The 12428-nt window shown below is 38.5% G+C and overlaps 1 protein-coding gene across 9 annotated transcripts in view; it reads right to left on the bottom strand.

Annotated features, from left to right (window-relative positions):
* Positions 1–12428, bottom strand: part of eys (eyes shut homolog) — a 259849-nt gene that overhangs the window by 178460 nt on the left and 68961 nt on the right. For all 9 annotated transcript variants that reach the window (XM_061690335.1, XM_061690334.1, XM_061690329.1 and 6 more), the window contains 3 exons: positions 5251–5444; positions 3124–3254; positions 875–989 (listed from right to left, as the gene is read on the bottom strand). In XM_061690335.1, coding sequence (XP_061546319.1) covers positions 875–989; positions 3124–3254; positions 5251–5444 — 440 coding nt within the window. The remainder of the gene's footprint in view (positions 1–874; positions 990–3123; positions 3255–5250; positions 5445–12428) is intronic.

A 12428-nucleotide genomic window follows, 5' to 3' on the forward strand; every position in this document is an offset into this window, starting at 1 on the left:
TTGTGTTTGAGAAAAAAAAACCTCTGGTTGTCTAGAATTCTTATCTAATTAATGTAGCAACCTTCAAATTATGAGACTAATGAAAAAAAAAAAAAGGTTTGTCGTCACTGTCCTGAAGTTTTATACATCTAAAAAGTGACGTGGTGCCCTTTTCTAGTTAAAATAGCTTTATTTATAAAGCTGTAATTTAAAATTACGCTAAACCAGAAGTAATCTAGGCGTCGCTAGCAGTTTATTCTTTTCTCCTAATTTTTAATTAAATTTGTATTTAACTAATATACGCTACAAGGCGCCGCGACCCTAGCGAGGATAAGAGGTACGGAAAATGAATGGTCGGATGGATGGGTCATCACAAAGGAGTCTCGGGTGTCATAAAAATACTGATGTTTGTGACAAGTGCGCAAATACAGGCAGTTTGAACCAGAAGGTGTCGTGTTGAGCAATGCAACTATTGTACATTTATTGATTAATGGCCTTGAATTACGTTAGTGCTTTGTGCCGGCAGGTTGTAGCATTCTAATTGCTAGTTCCAATTAATGATGTGTTTTTTTTTTTTTTTTTTTTTTTTTTTTTTTTTTCATGAGCAGATATACAGAACTGGAGCCAGAGATGGAATTAATTTTGAATGAGCATATGATATGCTGATCTTGGGTTTTGGTGTAAAAAGATAATAGCGCTTGAGACTGTTTGTATAAACATGCCATTTTCATCTGAAAAAATAGATGAATGTGCACAGCTAATTTGAAGCATTTGTCACAATCAAACTAATCAATGTCGTATTAGAGGAGATCACATAATCCTTCCAGGTGCAAGATGAGACATATTTCTGGGGCCTCTGAGTATTTGATTATAACGGAGACATTGAATTACTCACCTGATATCCGGCAATTACATTCAAACACAATCCCTCATTTAGACAGTTGATATTGAGCAGGCGGCAGTAGTCAATTACTTCTTCACAATTCTTCCCTGAAAAGCCCTGCAGACATCTGTTGAGAGGAGGTGAGTGTCATAAAATCATTTCACCCCAAGCCTCAGGCGCTAACAAGCTATATTTTCATACCATGTCTGGACTCATACATTTCTTTTCCACTTTGGTGTACAGACAAAAGTGTTTGTCAAACATTATGCATTTTATATATCTGTATATATCCATATCTAATCTCTCTCTCTCTCTCTCTCTCTATCATATATATATATATATATATATATATATATATATATATATATATATATATATATATTCTCCTTTGATGTGTGACCCGCGTCTGAGAAAAATGAGGAGGGACCGATAAAGTAAACTTAATCTGCGGATACAATGTTATGGATTAGCGTGTGTGTGTGTGTGTGTGTGTGTTTGTATATATCCATCCATCCATCCATTTTCTGAGCCGCTTCTCCTCACTCGGGTTGCGAGCGTGCTGGAGCCTATCCCAGCTATCATCGGGCAGGAGGCAGGGTACACCCTGAACTGGTTGCCAGCCAATTGCAGGGCACATACAAACAAACAACCATTCACACTCACATTCTCACCTGTGGGCAATTTAGAGTTGTCAATTAATCTACCATGCATGTTTTTGGGATGTGGGAGGAAACCGGAGTGCCCGGAGAAAACCCACGCAGGCGTGGGGAGAATACCGTTATCTATCTATCTATCTAATCTATCTATGGCACGGTGGACGACTGGTTAGAGCGTCAGTCTCACAGTTCTGAGGACCTGGGTTCAATCCCCGGCCCCGCCTCTGTGGAGTTTGCATGTTCTCCCCGTTCCTGCGTGGGTTTTCTCCGGGCACTCTGGTTTCCTCCCACAGCATTGATTGAGTTCCTATATATATATATGGGTACTGAATCAATGCTGTGTGCACTGAAGTCACGAATGAAATATTGTTCCCTTCAATAAAGTAAGCGAGGACTATAACACAATAGGATTGTTGTTTTTTTTATTTCCGTCCTCATGGAAACTATCCGTTTTGCTTGAACATCTGTACAGTGTTGTTTATCTGCACTACAAAAAACTATTAATCACTGCACTGAATATACTATAAAGTTTCAGTTTGATAAGTATCTACCAACCAGTGGTGAGGAGAATGGAATTATGTAATCTGCAAGAAGAATGTAATACAGAAGAAGAATGTTATCTAAAAGGACATTATAATTTTAAAGAAGAATGTGTTACTGTGTTAAAGGAATGTTTCAAGACCGCATTGTACCGTATGTCAGGTTCCATTTTACTGGTCTCAAAAGGAGCACGTATTGAAAGCGCTTCACATTTTGTTGTAAAAGGTTCAACACAGAGAATTTGATTATTTTAGCGAATAATGCCCCCATCAGGATCTACGTTTATAGAAATTGATAATCATTAAGAAGAATTCATTTGTTTTCCATGTACAGTTTAAAAAATAAGCATAATATACATACACTGTTTTGGATGGTTTAGTCATTTCCTGATCGAGAAATAGAAAAGGCTCCATTAATTATCTTTGAGGACGGCTGATGATGTTGAACTGAAACTATGGCTACTAATCATGAATCACACAATTCAAAACTAAAGACAGTATATGATGTTAAAAACTGCATAAAATATTGACATTACTCAATTTCTATATTGATTCAAACATATTATATTTTATACAGTACAATATTTTGAAAGGTGGCTTAATTTCCTGCCAGAGCTCAGCACTATAGGTATTCAAAATGCTTCCAAAGGATGCACATTTTTTTAGCTATTGATTAAACAGTTGAGTGTTGAGTGTCAAAATAAACAACTGTGCCATGTTAGTCATTAAAAAGAAAGGTGTTAACTTGTGAAACACCACACTTACCGATATTTATTGAGTTTGGAGCAATAATGGAGGATAACATTTAGAAATTAAAAAAAACTCAGTATGGCTTTTGGGACCCAGGCAGGAGATATTTTAGCAATCATTGTTATAGCTTTATTATTATAAAACTTATTTTGGACGTCACTCACTATTTTGAGTATTCAAGTGAAAAATAAATTGTGTTCACATTGAAGGGCAGACAGAAAATGTGATCAAATTGTCTCCAGCATGTCCAGTTCTAGCCAGCTAGAAAGAGAGAGCAGTCACTGTTGGATCCCTGTGTATGTTTTGTGTGGTTCACCTGCACAAATAATCATGTCCCCTGGACACACAGGTGGCATTATAGAGGCACGGCGATGGGCTGCACACATTCCGCCGCCTTCTCTTGCATGCTGGGACCACTTTACCATCTGCACACACACATTCAGAGGCCTGCACACAGGACCAGAACAAACCAGGTCATGTGAAAACAAGGCTGGATTTCACATATGACTGAACACTACCTTTTTTTCTAATGGCAAAATTGTGCCTTCAGTCAATTTTGGAATGAACTCTGAAATTACTATTTGTAGAACTAAGTTGTACACATTTTAATATTAAAAAAAGGTCATACAATATGGAAAACAAGGAACGTATGACCTATGATGTGATATGTTGTGAGACGGCAGCATAAAGACTGAAAAAGTTTTGCGTGTTCTAATGGAGTGACCTACTATTTCAGTGGTGTGGCAGTCAGAGATAAGCCAAACTTGATCCAAGAGTTAACCACCAGGAGCCACAGGAGCGAAACATTGGGAGGTTAAAGGGAAGACTGCCAGGCAGAGGCTGCTAGCACTATCCTCTAGTTGGCTACTGGACTAGATTGGTCACCAGTCAATTCCAGGGCAATTCCAAATACATGTGTCATTTTCATATAATTTGATTAATATGGGCGGCACGGTTAGAGCGTCTGCCTCACAGTTCTGAGGACCGGGGTTCGATCCCTGGCCCCGCCTGTGTGGAGTTTGCATGTTCTACCCGTGGCTGCGTGGGTTTTCTCCGGCACTCTGGTTTCCTCCCACATCTCAAAAACATGCATGGTAGGTTGATTGAAGACTCTAAATTGTATATGTATATTGTTTATATATAAATGCTGAAAGTACCATGCTTGAAGTCCTATTTTCCAAAAGTTATTGATCATTTAAAATTTTAGTGGCGGCACGGTGTGCAACTGGTTAGCACAATTTCCTCACAAGGCCCGGCCGGGTTCAAATCCGGCCTCGCCTGTGTGGAGTTTGCATGTTCTCTCCATGCCTGCATTGGTTTTCTCCCACATCCCAAAAACATGCATGGTAGGTTGATTGAAAACTCTAAATTGCCCATAAGTGTGCATGTGAGTGCGAACGGTTGTTTGTTTCTATGTGCCCTGCGATTGGCAGGCGACCAGTTCAGGGTGTACCCCGCCTCTCGCCCAGAGTAGGCTGGGATAGGCTCCAGCACGCCAGAGACCCGAGTGAGGATAAGCGGTACGGAAAATGGATGGATGGATGCATTTTAAGCCATAATATTAAAGACAATCAAGAGATACATGCACTAATTTCATGGCAGTCCAATGCCAATCTAATCTGAATAACAACATTTTTTAAACTTGTATGGGAAAAATAAAAAAAAATTATGACTTTTATTTATCAAGAACTAAAATAATTAAATAATACAACAAAATCAGCAGTGAACTGGCTAAACATTAGCGATTAGTGTAAAACTATAGTATTATACGTTGTAGTTTGCAAAACTTACAAAGTAATTGTGTAATTTAGCTATGCAAACCTTTTCAGTTTGAAATATCCATCTCTCCAAATCTGTGTCTCGTAGTTTATCCAAGCGGTACTGCCATACCCTTTTCTACTACAGATCAGGTATAGCTGTAGATAACTTGCAACCAGGCAACGGGGCTTCTATAATGATTGACATGTGAGATCGTCCAATGATTGATTGAAAAGTGATGGAAAAGTCATCCAATCACGGCGCAATCAGACCATGCAGGAGAGAATGACTTACAGTATCTGTTCCTGTATAAGCAAAATAGAGAATGTGCTTTTCAGAAGGTAATACGCCCATCAGGTGGTTTCTCCAGTGTATGCTCCTCAGCAGCAGGGACTTGACAGCCTTTTCAAACTGTGTGACCACAATTAAGTTTCGAGAGAAAGGTGGAAAAATAGAGCATGCACAAAAAGCAAACAATAAATATGAGAGCAATTTCTAGCTGCCTCATGAATATGTGTGTCGTCATTCAATTAAATTGCAGCAACCACTTTCCCTATTCCCTTTCCCATCTTCAGGAGGAAATATTAATTGCTGCTGCTGCCTTTAAAATGAAGCCATTTGATCCTATTTCAAGAGACAATATTCATGTGCTACAGAAAATCAATAAGGTAAATTAGGTCCTCACATGCTCTCCTGCGGCACAGATTTGTTCTTGCTGACATGTGCTGGACATGCAATCAACGGTGAATGCAAAGGTGCAGTAGAGTCCAGCAAAGCTTTCAGGACAATGACAGATCAGACCTTTGGGAGTCTCCTCACATATGCCTCCATTTCTGCATGGATTTGGATTGCAAGTGGATTTTCTCTCACAAGGTGGGTCTGCAAAACAGAAAATATGACCTTTATGTAATAACGTTTATCAGACTGAAGAATGGATTTCTTTGTGATGTCATAAGAATTCATTAAGAAATTGTCGGAAAAGTTTTATTTTATTTTTTTTGTCATCATGATGGTAATAGGACTTTGACTTGAATAGCACTTTTCTACCTTCAAGGTAGTCAAAGTTCTTTTACAGTATAACCTCTTTCCTCATTCTCCGACTGAAGCATTAGGAGAAACTTGGGTTTCAGTATCTTGCTCAAGAATACTTCACCACCGTCATGGAAGACTGATGACCACACTACTGCCTGAACCAAGCCTCCCCACACATCATTACAGTATCAAAAGAGGAAATGATCACAATAGCGATTTTGTCCCACCCCTAACATTTGCATGGTATCTGGCAGGTGAGGATAAGGTGTTAGATTAACAATTCATTCATGTCTTAATTCATTTCTTTGGCATTTGGCCTCAGTGAAAACACATTTGAAATACATTTTCATCCATAATAAAATAAAAAGGAAAGCTCCTTAGGTTAAAATAATAAAATATATATATTTTATTATTATTATTATTATTATTATTAAAATATGCTAGTGCTGTCTTTGTATTTGTTTGTTTATCCGTATTTAGTAAGCTACTTTGTGGTTCATGGACAATAATTCATTTATTCATCTTCGGTATCGCTTATCCTCACTAGGGTCGTGGGCGTGCTGGAGCCTATCCCAGCTAACTTCGGGCGAGAGGCTGGGTACACTCTGAACTGGTCGCCAGCCAATTGCAGGATACATAGAGACAAACAACCATTCGTACTCACATTTAAACCTACGGGCAATTTCGAGTCCTCAATTAACCTACTGTTAGATATATTGTAGAAGTTATCATTTATTTGCTTAGCTTGCATTAGTATTATGGACAATGTTTAGAAAGAAAGATGTCTCGCCTTCAAGATGACTCAGCAGGAATCATCTGAGAGAAGGACGTGGCCGGGACGTGGCAGGTGCCATGTTTTCACCTTGAAACCCTACCCTTAGTGTGTTGTGTCTTGTAGCTTAGTACGTTATGTCTTGTAAACTTAGAAACCTCCCTATTTTCAAATAAATGCAGGAGCGACGGGAGAGATTGTTTAGAGCGTGTTGAGAGGCTGTAATCTGAACAATCTCCCATGCGCCCTCCTCATGAGAAAAAGAAACGAGCGTCTTCATTCCTTTTGTGTCTATTTTTTATAATGTTGGGCAAGATAAATCCAACACCTACCATGTATGTTTTCGGGATGTGGGAGGAAACCAGAGTACCAGGAGAAAACCAGTCGTCCACCATGCCACCCCGGAAAATAATGTAAGAAAAAAGAACTTTTCATCAAGATTTGCACCAAAATGGTAAAAGAAAACCATGAAAAATCATGTTTGACTAATTCTGCTGAACAAATTACACAGAGATAGATTAAGATTAACTATCACTCGTTAACACATTAATGAAAATAACAGATGCCTCCCCGACCAATAGTTAAGAGATACATGGGTAGCAAGCTAATGGTTAAATTAGCACCAACTCAGCATCCCAAATTACCCAGTTCTTGGCACGACATAAATGATAAAGGAGAAATCAATATTTCACTGACTCACAAAACTACTTATCAGATATTTGCACTATTTTTGTATGGAATCCCTTTTCACATCTAAAGCAAAATGCAATGCATTTCTCTGGATGCAGTATTTGTGTTGTACGACAAATGAGGAATTGTTGATCTGTGACTGTCATGCGGTGAAGTCAGATGAACAAATGAGCATTTGGGTCAGCATCAACATGAGACGTACTGGCTTGTCTGTTGGGTGAAGTCACTGCACCGCTAAACACTAACAAGCAGCTTTCTTCTTCTTCCTCAAGCTTTATATTTTTAATTTGAAGACACTGTGATGTTTTATTTAGCATTCTAAATGATTTATTAGGTGAATTCAAAACATATGTGGTCTATTCATGTTTGTATGTCAGACTCCCCCACTATATTAGGTACACATAGGTTAACATATAAACGACAATATATTCCCTTTAAGCAATATAGAATAAGGCTACGTTTACGCTGCAGGGCATGATGCCCATTTCAAATTTTTTTGTTAAATCCAATCTTTTTATGTTGTCATGCAAAAACAAATGAGACTTCTACCGTGGAAGGAATGAGTCCTTGACATCACACAAATGTGCACAAAACAGGATGTCCCATTGCGCATGCACACAAACACAAGGCGCCGTTTTTACTGAAGTAAAAGTAGCCCCTCGCGTAGGTCTCATCACAACACATTTGTGGCAATTTAAAGTACAACCCAAATTCCAATGAAGTTGGTATGTTGTGTTAAACATAAATAAAAACAGAATACAATGATTTGCAAATCATGTTCAACCTATATTTAATTGACTACACCACAAGGACAATATATTTAATGTTCAAACTGATAACTATTGTTTTTAGTAAATAATCATTAACTTAGAATTTTATGGCTGCAACACGTTCCAAAAAAGCTGGGACAGGTTCATGTTTACCACTGTGTTACATCACCTTTTCTTTTAACAACATTCAATAAACGTTTGGGAACTGAGGACACTAATTGTTGAAGCTTTGTAGGTGGAATTCTTTCCCATTCTTGCTTGATGTACAGCTTCAGCTGTTCAACAGTCCGGGGTCTCCGTTGTCGTATTTTAAGCTTCATAATGCGCCACCCATTTTCAATAGGAGAGAGGTCTAGACTGCAGGCAGGCCAGTCTAGTGCCCGCACGCTTTTACTACAAAGCCACGCTGTTGTAACACGTGAAGACTGTGGTTTGGCATTGTCTTGCTGAAATAAGCAGGGGCGGCCATGAAAAAGACGTTGCTTGGATGGCAGCATATGTTTCTCCAAAACCTGTATGTACCTTTCAGCTCTAATGGTGCCTTCACAGATGTGTAAGTTACCCATGCCATTGGCACTAACACGGCCCCATACCATCACAGATGCTGTCTTTTGAACTTTGCGTCCATAACAGTCCGGATAGTTATTTTCGTCTTTGGCCCGGAGGACACGACGTCCACAATTTCAAAAAACCAATTTGAAATGTGGACCACAGAACACTTTTCCACTTTGCATCAGTCCATCTTAGATGAGCTCGGCGGCGTTTCTGGGTGTTGTTGATAAATGGCTATTGCCTTTGCATAGTAGAGTTTCAAGTTGCACTTACAGATGTAGCGCCGAACTGTATTTACTTACATTGGTTTTCTGAAGTGTTCCTGAGCCCATGTAGTGATATCCTTACACCTTGATGTCGGTTTTTGATGCAGTGCCGTCTGAGAGATCGAAGGTCACGGGCATTCAATGTTGGTTTTCGGCCTTGCAGCTTACATGCAGTGATTTCTCCAGATTCTCTGAACCTTTTGATGATATTATGGACCATAGGTGAGGAAATCCCTGAATTCCTTGCAATTGTACATTGAGGAACATTGTCCTTAAACTGTTCGACTATTTTCTCACGCACTTGTTCACGAAGATGTGGCCCTCGGCCCATCTTTGCTTGTGAATGACTGAGCAATTCAGGGAGTTTCCCTTTTATATCCAATCATGGCGCCCACCTGTTCCCAATTAGCCTGTTCACCTGTGGGATGTTCCAAACAGGTGTTTGATGAGCATTCCTCAACTTTTTCAGTCTTTTTTGCCATCTGTCCCAGCTTTTTTGGAACGTGTTGCAGCCATAAAATTCTAAGTTAATGATTATTTGCTAAAAACAATAAAGTTTATCAGTTGGCACATTTAATAGCTTGTCTTTGTAGTGTATTCAATTAAATATAGGTTGAACATGATTTGCAAATCATTGTTTTCTGTTTTTATTTATGTTTAACACAACGTCCCAACTCCATTGGAATTGGGCTTGTATTTTTCGCAACCTGAGCCAACATTTTCTTATATTTATCAGTTAAGCATTTTCTTTTTGCCACTGCCTGTTTTCTGCTCATTCGTCTGCCTTTGCTGATGTTGCGTTTCTGTTTTGTGGAAAAATAGTGACGGTTTTCGCCTTTTGATGACATATAGTTTGGATGAACCCAACATGATATACTGCACTGGCATCGAATACATGTATGATTTATATGCACAATATGATATAGGTTGGATATGAAAAATTTTAATTGTGCTGTTCACATTGACATGAAAAAAACGTCACATTGGGCAAGAAAATTGGAATTGACCTATAGTGTGAGTAAGTTATATTTTAGAGTATATGATAACATGTTAAGTTAGTGCCAATATTGACGGTTGTCAGTCACCCAGGGTTGCGCAATTTCTGAGCGGCGCACAGGGCGTATAGTTTAGGGACACTAAATGCAATGCACTACCGGCGATCCCAACAACAGCCCTGCGAGGCTATTCTGACATCCTGCAAAGAAATTCAAGCAAATTCTCCCAAAACTCACATTGTACATATTGTATTTGGCCGGAAACATGCCAGGGAGAGCGCATGTTGGCCAATTTAGGGTCACTGAATGTGTCAAAATTACTTGTTTCTGACTGACCACTTTCTTGCATGGTAACATAAAAAGAACCGTGCTTTCATTAACAAAATCATTTTCAAGCATGAAAATGCACCATCTCAAAGAAATTCAAGCAGAAACTCTCCAAAAAGTCATCAATTCAATGGATGTAACAATTGCGAAGCTGCTATTATATCAGGGGTCCTATGACAAACTGTAACTCGACTTATGATGTTTTCGATGGAAATAGTGTTTGATTACAGAAAAATATGACCTCCGAATACAGCAAATTCAATAAATGAATTTTCAGTTCCTTGACACCTGTGAAATGTCTTAAAACTCGGTTGTGCGTAACAGTTTGGAGAAGTACATTTTAAGGTTTTTTACTTTAAAAAATATATTATCATCATTGGGAGGTTTGTTCAAAAACATTTGAACTATATTCTGATGGTTGATAACTTGAAAATAATGCCAACTGTCATTTGTATCAACTATTTCGGAAAAGCAGAGTAAAAAATTATTTGCATAATAATATGGAACATAGTGTATTAGAATGTTACAACTGTGCAAAACTACAACATTTTCACCTGCTTCCATTTCATCACAACATGCACAATGACATGCATAGGATACAATTAGGTGAAATTAATTCACTGAAGTTTCAAGATAAGTCAAATTAGATTTTGATGTCTCTGCGGAGGCTTTGCATGTTTCTGTTTCTCTTGAGGTGTCTACATATTTATCTATGCATAGTCTTTTTCGATGCATACTTTATTGAATCCCGCTGCTGATACAAGTACCCCTGTCCCAGAGGCACCACAGGGCCTCTTCTATGGCTATCAATCTCCATGAATTCATCTTCAGGGCTTGCTTGGACTAAATTTTGCATTCCATAAACTCCGTTTTACTTTAGAGATTTTACAAAAGGTTGCTTCTTTAACAAATAACTAGACACATTTTATATAAAAGTTGCTTATGGGTGACATTTTTTGTTTGTTTGTTTGTGTTTTATTTGAGAAGGGGCACTAACTGAAATGCATGAACATTTCAAATTCCAACTCACTGAAGTGACCAAATATGTTTTCTTCCCGTTTAAAGGGCTATATACCCTGATTAATGCAGTGATTAACTGTGGGAATTCAATACAAAGGGCAACAATGTATCTGTAGCTACTGTAATTAAATTTGCTTAACAAGGGCCATGACTGCATCCCTTTTTCTGATTCTATTTTGCTGACAACAAAATGAGACAGATAAAAACAATTAACACCTGATAGCAACTGAAAATGGACGAATAATGATGGTAGTTAATACTTTGTAACAGATACCCCAGACGTAAAGTGGAGGACAGTCAAAACAAAAGGAAATCTCATTTGAAACATCCTATGAGCTTGGCTCATTATTCTGTGCGCATAGACTTTGGCCTACGAGGGCAGCAGGCAATGGAGCAGGCACCAGCTTCTTGCTTGATTAATAAGGAAACTGCAGCAGAGCTCTAAAGAACTCCCAAGAAGCTGATGGGACAGCAGGGAAGCATGACTATGGAAAAGTGCCCTGAGGAGCTGACACACTAGAGACAGCAGCAATTAAGGCAAAAGAAACAATGAAAAAGTCTCACTGAAGCAGAGTTTCTTAAAATAAAAACATACACAGCTAGGCTTATAAAGGTTGTCTCATGTTTAGTTGATATGCCAATATTTAAAGAGCAGTCACAATTTTTATAAGCACTGATTTGCTTGTAGGTTTATGCATGCGATAAAATGTAGGCCATTTAATTGGCAAGCAGCAGTTCAAAAGGGACCCCGCAACACATCACTAAGGGAGAACTGTACAATTTTTTTTCTACAGCCTAAGAATGAAAAATGGAAAAATTTAAAATCACAACACATATACCCTACATTATATGTTATGACAATACAAATCCTTATACAAGTTATTTTTGGTCTATAATTTTCAAAATAATGTTTTGTTCATGTTTCAATAAGATTGCCCTGAGATTGCACCTAAGAAGCATGGAAACACAGCAACACCATTCCTTCAGATTTTCAAATGATTGTTTTCAATTTAAAATGAAATATTTTCTTATTTTCACAGAGTAAGAGGTTCCGGCTTTGAATTTTCTTGACAGAGGGCTTTCTGAGTGGTTTTTGTGTTGCGTTTTGTTGTTGTTGTTTTTTTTGTGGGGTGGGGGGACCAATTCGTAGATCTAACAAGTGTTGTGAATTTTGCCATTCAGCTTCTTGTTCGACAGCAAGTTGCGCAAAATGTACTGAAACATTGAACAGATGGACGCGTGCATTCAAAGGTTTGTATAAGGTCAAATTAAGTTCACTTGTAAAGGTCAGTGCATTTTAGGTTTTGAGTAGGATACTGTACGTATAGTTCAGGGTAGGTTAATTGGAGACTCTAAATTGTCCAAGTGTGAATGGTTGTTTGGTGCAATTGACAGGCAACCAGTCCAGGATCTACCCCACCTCTTGCCCACGGCCCTTA

This window comes from Phycodurus eques, chromosome 11, assembly GCF_024500275.1.
Source record: "Phycodurus eques isolate BA_2022a chromosome 11, UOR_Pequ_1.1, whole genome shotgun sequence".
Classification (NCBI taxonomy): domain Eukaryota; kingdom Metazoa; phylum Chordata; class Actinopteri; order Syngnathiformes; family Syngnathidae; genus Phycodurus; species Phycodurus eques.